The sequence below is a fragment of the Ranitomeya variabilis genome, chromosome 5 (assembly GCF_051348905.1).
Source record: "Ranitomeya variabilis isolate aRanVar5 chromosome 5, aRanVar5.hap1, whole genome shotgun sequence".
Lineage (NCBI taxonomy): Eukaryota > Metazoa > Chordata > Amphibia > Anura > Dendrobatidae > Ranitomeya > Ranitomeya variabilis.
The window spans coordinates 170,233,348-170,247,081 of NC_135236.1; the positions used below are offsets into that span (position 1 = coordinate 170,233,348).

At 46.6% G+C, this 13,734-nt stretch overlaps 2 protein-coding genes across 4 annotated transcripts in view; one reads left to right on the plus strand and one right to left on the minus strand.

The window, feature by feature from the left end:
- Nucleotides 1-2,149, minus strand: part of PEX11A (peroxisomal biogenesis factor 11 alpha) — a 33,724-nt gene extending 31,575 nt beyond the window's left edge. The window contains exon 1 of one of the 2 annotated variants that reach the window (XM_077263497.1): nt 1,913-2,149. The gene's annotated coding sequence lies outside the window, so the exon portion shown is untranslated. The other variant, XM_077263496.1, reaches the window with a different exon arrangement.
- Nucleotides 2,039-13,734, plus strand: part of WDR93 (WD repeat domain 93) — a 114,829-nt gene continuing 103,133 nt past the window's right edge. The window contains exons 1-2 of one of the 2 annotated variants that reach the window (XM_077263493.1): nt 2,039-2,150; nt 8,755-9,106. In XM_077263493.1, coding sequence (XP_077119608.1) covers nt 8,840-9,106 — 267 coding nt within the window. In that variant the 5' untranslated portion in view covers nt 2,039-2,150; nt 8,755-8,839. Of the gene's footprint in view, nt 2,151-2,189; nt 2,321-8,754; nt 9,107-13,734 lie in introns of those variants that run through there. The other variant, XM_077263492.1, reaches the window with a different exon arrangement.

The window sequence follows — 13,734 nt, forward strand, 5'->3', positions numbered from 1 at the left end:
CAAAGTACTAGAGTAGTGTACTGTATAGAATGGTAGAACAAAGTGCCCGCTAATTAACGCTTGTATCTATAGAGATTCTATGGATCGATCTCGGTATAGAAAGTGGAGTAAAGACGTGGTATCCATCGTTAGTCACGTTCCAAACGCGTTAATTAGCGGGCACTTTGTTCTACCATTCTATATAGTACACTACTCTAGTACTTAGATGAAGGTCGCTGTGACCGAAACGTCTACTGTTACTGTAAGTACTGCATTTCATTAAATCCTTTTTCACCGCATCCACGTAGTGTGTGCCAAGTTTATATATAAGTTGTTCTCCATCAGACCTGGAACTGAATTTCTTCTGACTAGGACAAAATGTTAAGGCTACAGTTAATCAGGGACACTGATTGGTTGCAGTGGTCTTGCGATGCTCTCTCCATCAGAAGAACCAATAAAAAATCTGATGGGTGACAGAGCAATTTATGAAATTATGGCGATGGTTCAGTAGTGGAGTATTTTTGTTTGTATTTTTACTCATCTAATCTTAATTTTTATGAAATCCTGGAAAACTCTTCTAATGGCTAAATTGCATTTAATCAGGCGCTTCCTAACCAGCAAACTGGACAGGTCATCAAATCGCTGCAATCCTGTCAGCAAGGAACCCTGTGGTACACTGGGGGGGGGGGGGATACACTGGGGGGGGAGAGAGAGATTCAGGTACAGCAGGGGCCTCAATGTGTAAGAATTAGTTATTGTGAAGCAATTCAATCCTGCGGCTCAGATCTTTGAGAATGGACAACCTGCTAACTAGATGTAGGTGCTCGGTAGAGAATATGACTGGAGGGGGTCGTTTTTAAAATCTAACCTTACTGATAGGTCTGCAACAGATCTATAGATACAGAACGGTATGAGATTTATTAACACTGTACCGTAGCTTCACTTGCTATTTTAAATGCATTGAGGCAATAAAAAATTGGCTTCCAAAGGCGCAGCGAAGGCTATGGGCTTGAGAAATGTGATTTTTGTTCTAGAAATATAAACTTCAGGCAAAGAGTGGAAAGCATGGACCTGTCAGATGGATACCAAAGGCCCTAAAAGACACCTTTAACTACATTAGGGGCCATCTAGTTTCTGTTTTACCGTGAAAAATGTTTGCAGTGCATGCCGCTACCTTTTTTCATATAAAAGACACCTTGGCAATCTTGAAGGACCCCATAGTCAATGGGGTGTGTTAGACCCAAGTGGTACCAGATCTTCCTGATTGTAGAACAGAAGAAAACACGCTTTTCCTAAGGACAGGTTCATACTTCTGACCTTCAGAGACCCGGCTCTCTGGACCCAAACTCATCAGCTTCAGAGATTTATATGATGCTGTTGGGTTTAGGAAGACTGCGGCCGCTCCCCATATTATGTGGCGTACGCAGAGCGTGGACGTCAGGCACGTATGGGGCGTACGCGGAGCGTGGACGTCAGGCACGTATGGGGCGTACGCGGAGCGTGGACGTCAGGCACGTATGGGGCGTACGCGGAGCGTGGACGTCAGGCACGTATGGGGCGTACGCGGAGCGTGGACGTCAGGCACGTATGGGGCGTACGCGGAGCGTGGACGTCAGGCACGTATGGGGCGTACGCGGAGCGTGGACGTCAGGCACGTATGGGGCGTACGCGGAGCGTGGACGTCAGGCACGTAAGACCAGCCGAACACAAATTGGGGCCCAACTCCACCTCCATTTTGTGTACCCGCAGGAATGCAAGGAGTCAGATACCACCTGTATGCAGCCATTGCTGGACCACCAATAATGTACCCAGTGCGCTGCTACACGGGGGGACAGACACAGGCTCTACAGGGAATCCTTCCACTACAGCTTTACACAATTATTACCAAAACATAATGTAACCTGTAATCTCCGGGTCCGGACATGACACCCACCTCATTGCCACAGACTGGTGGTCCGGCTCCGGCAGGGTCTCCTCCTACCACCTGTTCATTGCCGCCAGCAAGTGACTGACAAGTGCCTGGTCACGTGACTGCCCGCCTGCTTTCTGCTCCGCCTGAAAGTGCCAGACATGGAGGAAGGTTCCGTCGTCTCACCGATCCAGACCAGGGAAAACGAGACATAATGTGTAACCACATGCTCCCCAACACCTCAGCTACTGCCCCACACTCGGTAATGGCAGCGGTATAGGAAAGAAAAAGCGCTATAGAGCAGCGGAGCCCTGTTCCATTTCCGGACTGTTTCCCCAGGCGCTTCCTGTTTTTGGTTACTAAGGTTACGAGAAGAAAGCGGCGCAAAGTGCAGGCACAGGAGCCTGGTACTGGTGACCCCGGGAGCAGTAGGTGAGGAGGATCTGATCATCTATGTAGGGCACAGGTGCACACGGTGTAGGCTGTATGTAGGGCACAGGTGCAGGCAGGGTGTAGGCTGTATGTAGGGCACAGGTGCAGGCAGGGTGTAGGCTGTATGTAGGGCACAGGTGCAGGTAGGGTGTAGGCTATGTATGTAGGGCACAGGTGCAGGCAGGGTGTAGGCTGTATGTAGGGCACAGGTGCAGGCAGGGTGTAGGTTGTATGTAGGGCACAGGGTGTAGGCTGTATGTAGGGCACAGGTGCACACGGTGTAGGCTGTATGTAGGGCACAGGTGCACACGGTGTAGGCTGTATGTAGGGCACAGGTGCAGGCAGGGTGTAGGCTGTATGTAGGGCACAGGTGCACACGGTGTAGGCTGTATGTAGGGCACAGGTGCACGTAGGGTGTAGGCTGTATGTAGGGCACAGGTGCACACGGTGTAGGCTGTATGTAGGGCACAGGTGCAGGCAGGGTGTAGGCTGTATGTAGGGCACAGGTGCAGGCAGGGTGTAGGCTGTATGTAGGGCACAGGTGCAGGCAGGGTGTAGGCTGTATGTAGGGCACAGGTGCACACGGTGTAGGCTGTATGTAGGGCACAGGTGCAGGCAGGGTGTAGGCTGTATGTAGGGCACAGGTGCACACGGTGTAGGCTGTATGTAGGGCACAGGTGCAGGCAGGGTGTAGGCTGTATGTAGGGCACAGGTGCACACGGTGTAGGCTGTATGTAGGGCACAGGTGCAGGCAGGGTGTAGGCTGTATGTAGGGCACAGGTGCACACGGTGTAGGCTGTATGTAGGGCACAGGTGCACACGGTGTAGGCTGTATGTAGGGCACAGGTGCACACGGTGTAGGCTGTATGTAGGGCACAGGTGCAGGCAGGGTGTAGGCTGTATGTAGGGCACAGGTGCAGGCAGGGTGTAGGCTGTATGTAGGGCACAGGTGCAGGCAGGGTGTAGGTTGTATGTAGGGCACAGGTGCACACGGTGTAGGCTGTATGTAGGGCACAGGTGCAGGCAGGGTGTAGGCTGTATGTAGGGCACAGGTGCACACGGTGTAGGCTGTATGTAGGGCACAGGTGCAGGCAGGGTGTAGGCTGTATGTAGGGCACAGGTGCACACGGTGTAGGCTGTATGTAGGGCACAGGTGCAGGCAGGGTGTAGGCTGTATGTAGGGCACAGGTGCAGGCAGGGTGTAGGTTGTATGTAGGGCACAGGTGCAGGCAGGGTGTAGGCTGTATGTAGGGCACAGGTGCAGGCAGGGTGTAGGCTGTATGTAGGGCACAGGTGCAGGCAGGGTGTAGGCTGTATGTAGGGCACAGGTGCAGGCAGGGTGTAGGTTGTATGTAGGGCACAGGGTGTAGGCTGTATGTAGGGCACAGGTGCACACGGTGTAGGCTGTATGTAGGGCACAGGTGCAGGCAGGGTGTAGGCTGTATGTAGGGCACAGGTGCACACGGTGTAGGCTGTATGTAGGGCACAGGTGCAGGCAGGGTGTAGGCTGTATGTAGGGCACAGGTGCAGGTAGGGTGTAGGCTGTATGTAGGGCACAGGTGCAGGCAGGGTGTAGGCTGTATGTAGGGCACAGGTGCAGGCAGGGTGTAGGTTGTATGTAGGGCACAGGGTGTAGGCTGTATGTAGGGCACAGGTGCACACGGTGTAGGCTGTATGTAGGGCACAGGTGCAGGCAGGGTGTAGGCTGTATGTAGGGCAAAGGTGCAGGTAGGGTGTAGGCTGTATGTAGGGCACAGGTGCACACGGTGTAGGCTGTATGTAGGGCACAGGTGCAGGCAGGGTGTAGGCTGTATGTAGGGCACAGGTGCACACAGGGTGTAGTCTGTATATAGGGCACAGGTGCACGTAGGGTGTAGGCTGTATGTAGGGCACAGGTGCAGGCAGGGTGTAGGCTGTATGTAGGGCACAGGTGCAGGCAGGGTGTAGGCTGTATGTAGGGCACAGGTGCAGGTAGGGTGTAGGCTGTATATAGGGCACAGGTGCACACAGGGTGTAGTCTGTATATAGGGCACAGGTGCACGTAGGGTGTAGGCTGTATGTAGGGCACAGGTGTAGGCTGTATGTAGGGCACAGGTGCAGGCAGGGTGTAGGCTGTATGTAGGGCACAGGTACACACAGGGTGTAGGCTGTATGTAGGGCACAGGTGCAGGCAGGGTGTAGGCTGTATGTAGGGCACAGGTACACACAGGGTATAGGCTGTATGTAGGGCACAGGTGCAGGCAGGGTGTGGGCTGTATGTAGGGCACAGGTGCACGTAGGGTGTAGGCTGTATGTAGGGCACAGGTGCAGGCAGGGTGTAGGCTGTATGTAGGGCACAGGTGCAGGCAGGGTGTAGGCTGTATGTAGGGCACAGGTGCAGGCAGGGTGTAGGCTGTATGTAGGGCACAGGTGCAGGCAGGGTGTAGGCTGTATGTAGGGCACAGGTGCAGGCAGGGTGTAGGCTGTATGTAGGGCACAGGTGCAGGTAGGGTGTAGGCTGTATGTAGGGCACAGGTGCACACAGGGTGTAGGCTGTATATAGGGCACAGGTGCAGGCAGGGTGTAGGCTGTATGTAGGGCACAGGTGCAGGTAGGGTGTAGGCTGTATGTAGGGCACAGGTGCACGTAGGGTGTAGGCTGTATGTAGGGCACAGGTGTAGGCAGGGCGTAGGCTGTATGTAGGGTGTAGGCTGTATGTAGGGCACAGGTACACTTAGGGTGTAGATTGTATGTAGGGCACAGGTGCACACAGGGTGTAGGCTGTATGTAGGGCACAGGTGCACGTAGGGTGTAGGCTGTATGTAGGGCACAGGTGCACGTAGGGTGTAGATTGTATGTAGGGCACAGGGGCAGGCAGGGTGTAGGCTGTATGTAGGGCACAGGTGCACGTAGGGTGTAGGCGGTATGTAGGGCACAGGTGCAGGTAGGGTGTAGGCTGTATGTAGGGCACAGGTGCACGTAGGGTGTAGGCTGTATGTAGGGCACAGGTGCACGTAGGGTGTATGCTGTATGTAGGGCACAGCTGCACATCTGATGTATGTAAGGCACAGGTGCACATAGGGGGTAGACTGTAGGGCACAGGTGCACGTAGTGAGTAGGCTGTATGTAGGTAACAGGTGTACATAGGGCATAAGCTGTATGTAGGGCACAGCTGCACGTATGATGTACTGTATGTAGGACACAAGTGCATGTGTCATCATTTTTTTTTCACCATCAGTGTGTCATCCGTTTGTCCATTTTCACCATCAGTGTGGTCATCAGTGTTTTTCCGATATGGATAAAGTAAGAAATGCATTACAAAGCTTCTTCTAGTCTTTGCAATGTTAAACGCAGACCACACACATGCCATCCCTGTGCTCTACGTGTTTTACACAGACCCATAGGCTTGTATTGGTCCTTGTGTCATCTGTGCTGCCAGTAAAAAAAAATGCACGTCTCCTTGTCACACATGGTCTGCGAAAAAACATGGACGTGTGAGCAGCCCTATATGTTATAATGGGTACAGGAGGTATCCGTGAAAGGAATGGCTACCACATGTATTGGAAACACGGATGTGTTAAAGAGACATTAAAGGGTTATTGGGGTTGGAAGAAGTTATCAACTATCTAATGAATAGGTAATAACTTCCATTGCCATAATGGGGCTCTTTTATCCCTGCTAGAGCTAAGTGCCCATGCACATGCTGAACCCCTCTCCATTCATTTCTTGTTCTATATTCCCATAGAGAATGAATGGGCTGGCTGTCAAGCATGTGCACGGTCGCCCGGCTATTGCTTTCTAATGGAAATAAACGTGTCCCATTTTGTTGATATATTTGTTGTCTATAGGTCAGACCCCACTGATTTTGAAGATATCAGCACTCCTATGTATTGGTGATAACTTCTTCCAGCCGGAATACTCTCCAATGGGAATGCATTAATAATTTTCATTTTTGTTGCTGGACATGCAGTACATCAAGGAAAAATCATTAACCACCATGTAGTATTATTATTATTATTATTTATTGTTATAGCGCCATTTATTCCATGGCGCTTTACATGTGAGGAGGGGTATACATAATAAAAACAAGTACAATAATCTTGAACAATACAAGTCATAACTGGTACAGGAGGAGAGAGGACCCTGTCCGCGAGGGCTCGCAATCTACAAGGGATGGGTGAGAATACAGTAGGCGAGGGTAGAGCTGGTCATGCAGCGGTTTGGTTGATCGGTGGTTACTGCAGGTTGTAGGCTTGTCGGAAGAGGTGGGTCTTCAGATTCTTTTTGAAGGTTTCGATGGTAGGTGAGAGTCTGATATGTTGTGGTAGAGAGTTCCAGAGTAGGGGTGATACGCGAGAGAAATCTTGTATGCGATTGTGGGAAGAGATAAGAGGGGAGTAGAGAAGGAGATCTTGTGAGGATCGGAGGTTGCGTGCAGGTAAGTACCGGGAGACGAGGTCACAGATGTATGGAGGAGACAGGTTGTGGATGGCTTTGTATGTCATGGTTAGGCTTTTGTACTGGAGTCTCTGGGTAATGGGGAGCCAGTGAAGGGATTGACAGAGGGGAGAGGCCGGGGAATGGGGGGGGACAGGTGGATTAGTCGGGCAGCTGAGTTTAGAATAGATTGGAGGGGTGCGAGAGTGTTAGAGGGGAGGCCACAGAGCAGGAGGTAGCAGGAGGTATGTAGTGCATATCCGTGTTGTGGGTATGGGCTTCAGCAATGCACACGCTTTAGTCTCTGCAGCGCTGCATCCAAGGCTAATGCTGTTTAATAAATTCTGTACAGGGCAAGGTACTGTGCAAGCACCAGGTCCTCGCTGCAGGGCACATGCGTATGCTTGGGAGATGACATCCTATGACACTGGAGACTGGAAGCAACCGCTTCAACCCCCAGGCAATAAGCTGGTAGATGAACACCCAGTGAATACTCTGCAACTTGTGCTACAGCACATGAGTTTTTAAAAATGTTGTCCATTACACAATTTTTTTTAACATTGAAGTCTATGGAAAACGGATCTGTTAATCAGCAATCCACTTTTCTTTCATTGGTAATGGATCCGTTTTTTGCTTACTGAATCCAGCAGAGATCATTGCTGCTGGATCCATTCTAACTGATTACTGCTGGACATGTGAACATGGCCTTACTGATCAGCTGTTATCACCTTCATTGTACATAGCTGAACAGCACAAATATGTTCACTGTGTTATGGCGGTTTGTAGGCGCTGCAGATAAGCTCCTGTTCTCTTCAGTAGCACCTGATCTGCAGCACCTGACTCTAAGACTATGTGCACACGTTGTGGATTTGGCTGTGGATCCGCAGCGGATTTGACGCTGCGGATCTGCAGCTGTTTTCCATGCATTTTACAGTTGCATTTAAAGCTATGGAAAACCAAATCCGCTGTGCACATGCTGCGGAAAATTCCGCGCAGATTTTTTTCTGCAGCATGTTAATTCTGTGTGCGAATTCCGCAGCGTTTTACACCTATTCCTTAATAGGAATCCGCAGATGTAAAAACCTAGGTGAAATCCGCACAAAAACCACGATAAATCCACAGGTAATACGCAGGGCATTTTACCTGCGGATATTTCTGATTCTGCGCAGAATATTCTGCACACAAATCCGCAACTTGTGCACATACCCTGGCCTTTTTGTTTTAGCTTGATCGCATAAAGGGGTTTCCACTACTTTTAGGGTAAGACGTGCTAGGAATAGAGAGCAGAAGAAGACAAGGGAGGAGGGAAAGACAAAGAATTGGTATTTTCTGCCTTCTCTTGCTGGGCAGTGACCACCAGGGTCAGCAGTAAAGTATCTGTATACCATAGACCAGCAGGGCCCCGATTCATCATTGCCTTTGCAGCTGTTTTTGCCTGTTTTGTGCCTTTTTTTTGTTTGCACTCGATTCTTTATTCTATTTGTGCCTTTTTAAGTCTATTTTATATGTGCTTGTCATTTTTTTTCCATTTTGAAAGCTGCATTTAGTGATTCCCAATGTTTCCACTGAATTCATTGCAACTTTTAAAAAGTCACAGTATTTTGCCACCATTTTGTGAAATGTGCGAGTTTTGGTGCAAAAAGTTGCAAATACAGTTCAAAACAGTAAAAAAGTTCCCAAAAACTGCAACTAATGCTACAATAAAAAGAAGGAAAGTGACTTAAACCAAACTGCTGCTGCTGCTGCTGATGATGATGATGAATCAGGGCCTACATTTCTGCTGTGTTTAGAAGTTTGGGTATGATAAATCCGAGGAACCCAAATTCTCAGAAATATATCGCGAGTAATCAGCCAAAATGGATGTTAATCTTTCTAAACAAATGTGACCACAGAGGAGTTGAGTGTTTTTTCTTCCATGCAGAAGCAACTGTCTGGTTTAAGGCAGAAAAAGATGGTAATTAACTTCAGAAAGTGTGGGGTTATATTCTCAATTTGTTACATTTGTGTTTTTTTCTTAGGTGTTTTGTGAGGGAACAGTTTTTCAATTATTAGGCAAGGAGCCTGGTTACCAATATTTTGCTCCCGCTTACCACAGCTTGCACCATGCCTGTATACATAAGAAAGGGGCCTTTAGAAATACCTCCAGGATCAGAGAAAGATTGGGCCAATGAAGAAGAGGAGGAAACATATTTTCTAAGGGATCCGGAGCAGTCACGAGACTGTCTACCCCAGCCATACAGGATGATTGCCAAAGTAGTGGAGTTTCTCATAGACCAGGCTATTCAACGGATCAACATACGGCAGCAAAATCAAGAAGAGGAGAAACTCAAGGCGAAACTGAACATCCTCCAGCCAACTGATGAAATCCACGTAAGGACGGTGACACATGTATCAGCATGTCGACGGAGCATACTTCAGGGTTTCTATCATCTATATGTTTTAAGTAATACATGGATCTATATGGGAAGGGGAAGGGATGTAATCAAGTAAATTGTATGTGCTGATCCTTATTGAAGAAATTGACCACTAAATGCAGGTGTTATTGCCAGGCTAAGGCTGCCGTCACACTATCAGTATTTGGTCAGTATTTTACATCAGTATTTGTAAGCCAAAACCAGGAGTGGAACAAATAGAGGAAAAGTATAATAGAAACATATGCACCACTTCTGCATTTATCACCCACTCCTGGTTTTGGCTTACAGATACTGATGTAAAATACTGACCAAATCCTGCGAGTGTGACAGCAGCCTAATAGTACCATAACTGCCTATGATGCCATTAGTCCTGATTTGTATAGATGCTGAAATGCATCTTTGCTAATTAAGGCCTGATGCAGAAGTCGCAACAACTACTGTAGAAGTGTCATAGATGCCCGTGCAGGCTGTTTTATGCATATTACTACACATGAGACTTCTGGTGCACACAGGCACAGACTGGTATTTAAATCAGGTGGCCGATGCCATGTACTGTAAATGCTCATCACAACAGGAACCCCTTTCCTCTGCTGTCTGACACATCAGTCCTAGCCTCGGACACTCCTCTGCATTGAAGATGGCATGACATCTGCTAAAAAAACAAATACGAGAGCTGGTTATCTGTTTAGCCTGTGCATCGGAATAGAGTAGGTCTCCCTGCAGTAGAATACAAAGCCACAGAGCTGAAAACTTCATGACACCAGACTACATCGTCATCTCTAGGCTTACAGAGGACAAGCTGCTGACCTGCTCTGCTACACGGCGAGATCAGAGTGTCATAGTTCTGTGATAGCTCGTAATGTATAACCAGAGTGTGCACAGATCTAGCAGAGCTCAGTTTGTGTTCTGTCAAGCTACATCTGGCCCCCAAATGATTTTACAATGTTTGTGATTCCACCTAGGACTAGTACACACTAAATTCAGCCACTTCTCTGCACTCTGACTAAGGCAACATTCACATCACGTTTTACCTTGCGTTCAGTGGCTCCGTCGGAGCTTACGTCTGAATCCCCGCAAAACAGGATGTTTTAGCAGGGCCATTGACTATAATGATCCCGGCAGAGTCACAGCGTGCTCTGTCATACATCATTTTTTTTTTGTATAAGTCTTAGTGCCTTCTTCTAGTAGATGTATATGGCCGAAAATGATGTATTGTCAGAACACACTGTGACTCAGCCGGCATCATTATAGTCAATGGCCTCGTCATTGCATACGCCTGAATCCTGATTTTAAGGGTTCGGACATAAGATCCGATGAAACCACTGAAGCGTGGTACAATGTTATGTGAACACAGCAGCACAAACTCAGCTCTGCATAAAAATGAATAATTTCGTAAGATGTAGTCAAGTTTATATTGCAGTCCTAGAGAAAACCACAAGTAGTGTAAAATAATAGTGTGCGGATGTAGTGTTGGGGTAAGGTAGCGAGGATTCTCTGCCGTCCAATGTAAAATACATAATATATACCGATGTTGCAGAGCTGAACTGGCACAAAAATATCATGTTTCCTTTATCACAACAGTGTAGCCCCAAAATTGTCAAGTTCAACTTTGCTACATTTATCCAAGCACAATGCAATCTCTGTGACTGGACTTTGTTATACTGTTTGGTCTATTTTTCCGCTAACTGTCCTAACTTGACTATCTATAATAAGCAATAATCCAAACTTGAAATAATAGATTTTTGAATCATAGAATGGTAGAGTTGGAAGGGACCTCCTGGGTCATCTGGTCCAACCCCCTGCTCAAAGCAGGATTCAGTAAACCATCCCAGACAGATATCTGTCCAGCCTCTGTTTGAAGACTTCCATTGAAGGGGAACTCACCATCTCTCATGGCAGCCTGTACCACTCATTGATCACCCTCACTGTCAAAAAGTTTTTTCTAATATCTAGCCTGTGTCTCCTCCCTTTTAGTTTCATCCCATTGCTTCTAGTCTTTTCTTGTGCAAAGGAGAATAAAGATGATCCTTCTACAATGTGACAGCAATTGAGATATTTGTAGACCGCTATTAAGTCTCCTCTCAGTCTTCTTTTCTGCAAGCTAAATATTCCCAAATCCTGCAACCGTTCCTCATAGGATATGGTTTGCGGACCGGTCACCATTCTGGTCGCTCTTCTCTGAACTTGCTCCAGTTTGTTGATGACTTTTTGAAAATGTGGTACCCAAAACTGGACACAGAATTCCAGATGAGGTCTGACCAAAGAGGGAGTAGAGGGCAATAATGACTTCGCGTGATCTAGATGTTTAATAAGAAAAAATAAGATAATAAGAAAATTTTAAATGACAAAGTACGGTAAATTGTAAAACCTTTCTTCAATGTCCTATAATTAGAGAAAATACAAACACGTATACGATATCTATGTCTTCTAATCTATATGCATATAGCGGTGATCCTTCATACGAGAGTGTGAGAGAGATCCAAGGGGTATCGTTTCAATTTGCATATTTAAATTCCCAGAGGAGCATTGTACGGCAAATAAGCCTCCTTACCTTGACAAGCCAGAGATGGTATGTCACTCTCCATAAGGAGAAACGTTACCCCTTAGACCCCAATCCAGAGCCTCTCACCTAACCAAATCAGTTCTCATGCTTCGCACTGACGAGGGCCAACAGCCCGAAACACCGTGTCTGCGAATTGAGATACTGATTTGGCTTTTATCCTAAGTCATATTGCAAGACTCGTTAAAGGGTTGATTGTGACTTGTAGGATCGCTACTTCTAACAGGTGGCGCTATAGAGTTAAGTCCTCTTTTTCTCAGAAGAGGCAATTTGCATAGATAGATCCAATTGATCCTTTCATACATGCTAAACAAGATCACATCCACACCCACATACAACCCACAACTCCACCCTTTCCCCGATTTCCTTTTCCGGCAACATGAGGAAGTATGTATTGTTGCAGTTGTCATCATCTTGCTGTGGATGGCGTCCTTGGATTTAGGATAAAGTCCTAATATCAAAAAGGCCTGAGGGTATTCATTTTGGCCAGAGCCTACAAGTCCATCTCAAGAACAACTGTTTGTAATCCAACACCACAAGGGATGTGTACAGATTAGGAATGGGCGAACATCCTCTGTCATACTCTGTTATCACTCGAATATCTGGGTGCTCAGATGTGCTCGTTACTCAGGGAGCATTGGGGGCTGCTTTATTAAAAGCCCGAATCCCCACTCCGCGTGTTTGGCGCCTGTTACACAGCCACTAAGCATGCTGGGATTGCTTGCGCATCACTGTAATGCCGTAGCCATCTTGGAAGTTGCTTTACTGTGATTGGCTGGCCGTATTACATCATCAGGGGTATAAAAGGACAGACTCTGCCACGCTCAGCTCACTGACTCCATCGCACAGCTCAGGGACAGTCCGTATTAGAGGAAGAGAGTGCTTGTCCAGGCCTGGGTGTGCACAGTTTAACTAATCAGAGTCCTTTAGTGTTTCTGTTATTTCCAGAAATAAACACAAGTTATATTGAACAAATTTTACCACTATCATGAAGTACCATATGTCACGAAAAATCATTCTTAGAATCAGTGCGATATGTTGAAGCTTTCCAGAGTTATCACCTCATAAAAGGACACTGGTCAGAATTGAAAAAATTGACCTGGTCACCACGGCGATAACAGGCTCTGATACCAAAGGGTTAAATTTTGCCTTATATAAAAGTCATTATACAGGAAATAATGTTTCTTAACATATTTTTTCTTGTAAACTCCAATTCATTGTCGATTTTGAATGTCTTCTCGTCAGTCCTAAAAGTGGAGTAAAAGTGTGGCACCATTGTTACTCGAAACGAGCATGCGAGTATTAGGAATTGTTCGGTAACGAGCATTCGAGCATTTCAGTGCTCGCTCATTCCTAGTGCAGATGCATCTTCCTAGAAGCCAGAGATAGGATGTGTTAGATGTAATTATCTTAAATGTCTGTTGCCAAATTATATATCAGAGAGATTTACTTGCACACGAAGAAAAACTACAAGTGATTGACCATACAGTCACAAGCAGAAAATCTGATTTACTGAACAAAGGGTACATCCTTATATAGATTATCACTTATTATGTTAATCATTAGTTAAGCCTGCTAATTTCCCCTCCCTCAGGAGGACTTTAGTCAATATTCATTAGCTTTTATTATTCTGTTTTCCTCCTAAGCATGAATTCATTCTTTATTAATAAAACATGGACACACAATCATATCACAGTCCCCATAAGTGTTCTAAAACTTGCTGAGATGTACGACTTGTAGCTCATAGACACATAACCAGTCTCTTTGATTCATAATGTTCATATCCGCGTCCATTTTGTGTATAAGCATTTATTTTGGATATCATCAATCAAATACAGTAGGGAAAACAAGTATTTAGTCAGCCACCAATTGTGCAAGTTCTCCCACTTAAAAAGATGAGAGAGGCCTGTAATTGACATCATAGATAGACCACAACTATGAGAGTCAAAATGAGAAAACAAATCCAGAAAATCACCTTGTCTGATTTGGCAAGATTCATTTTGCAAATTATGGTGGAAAATACC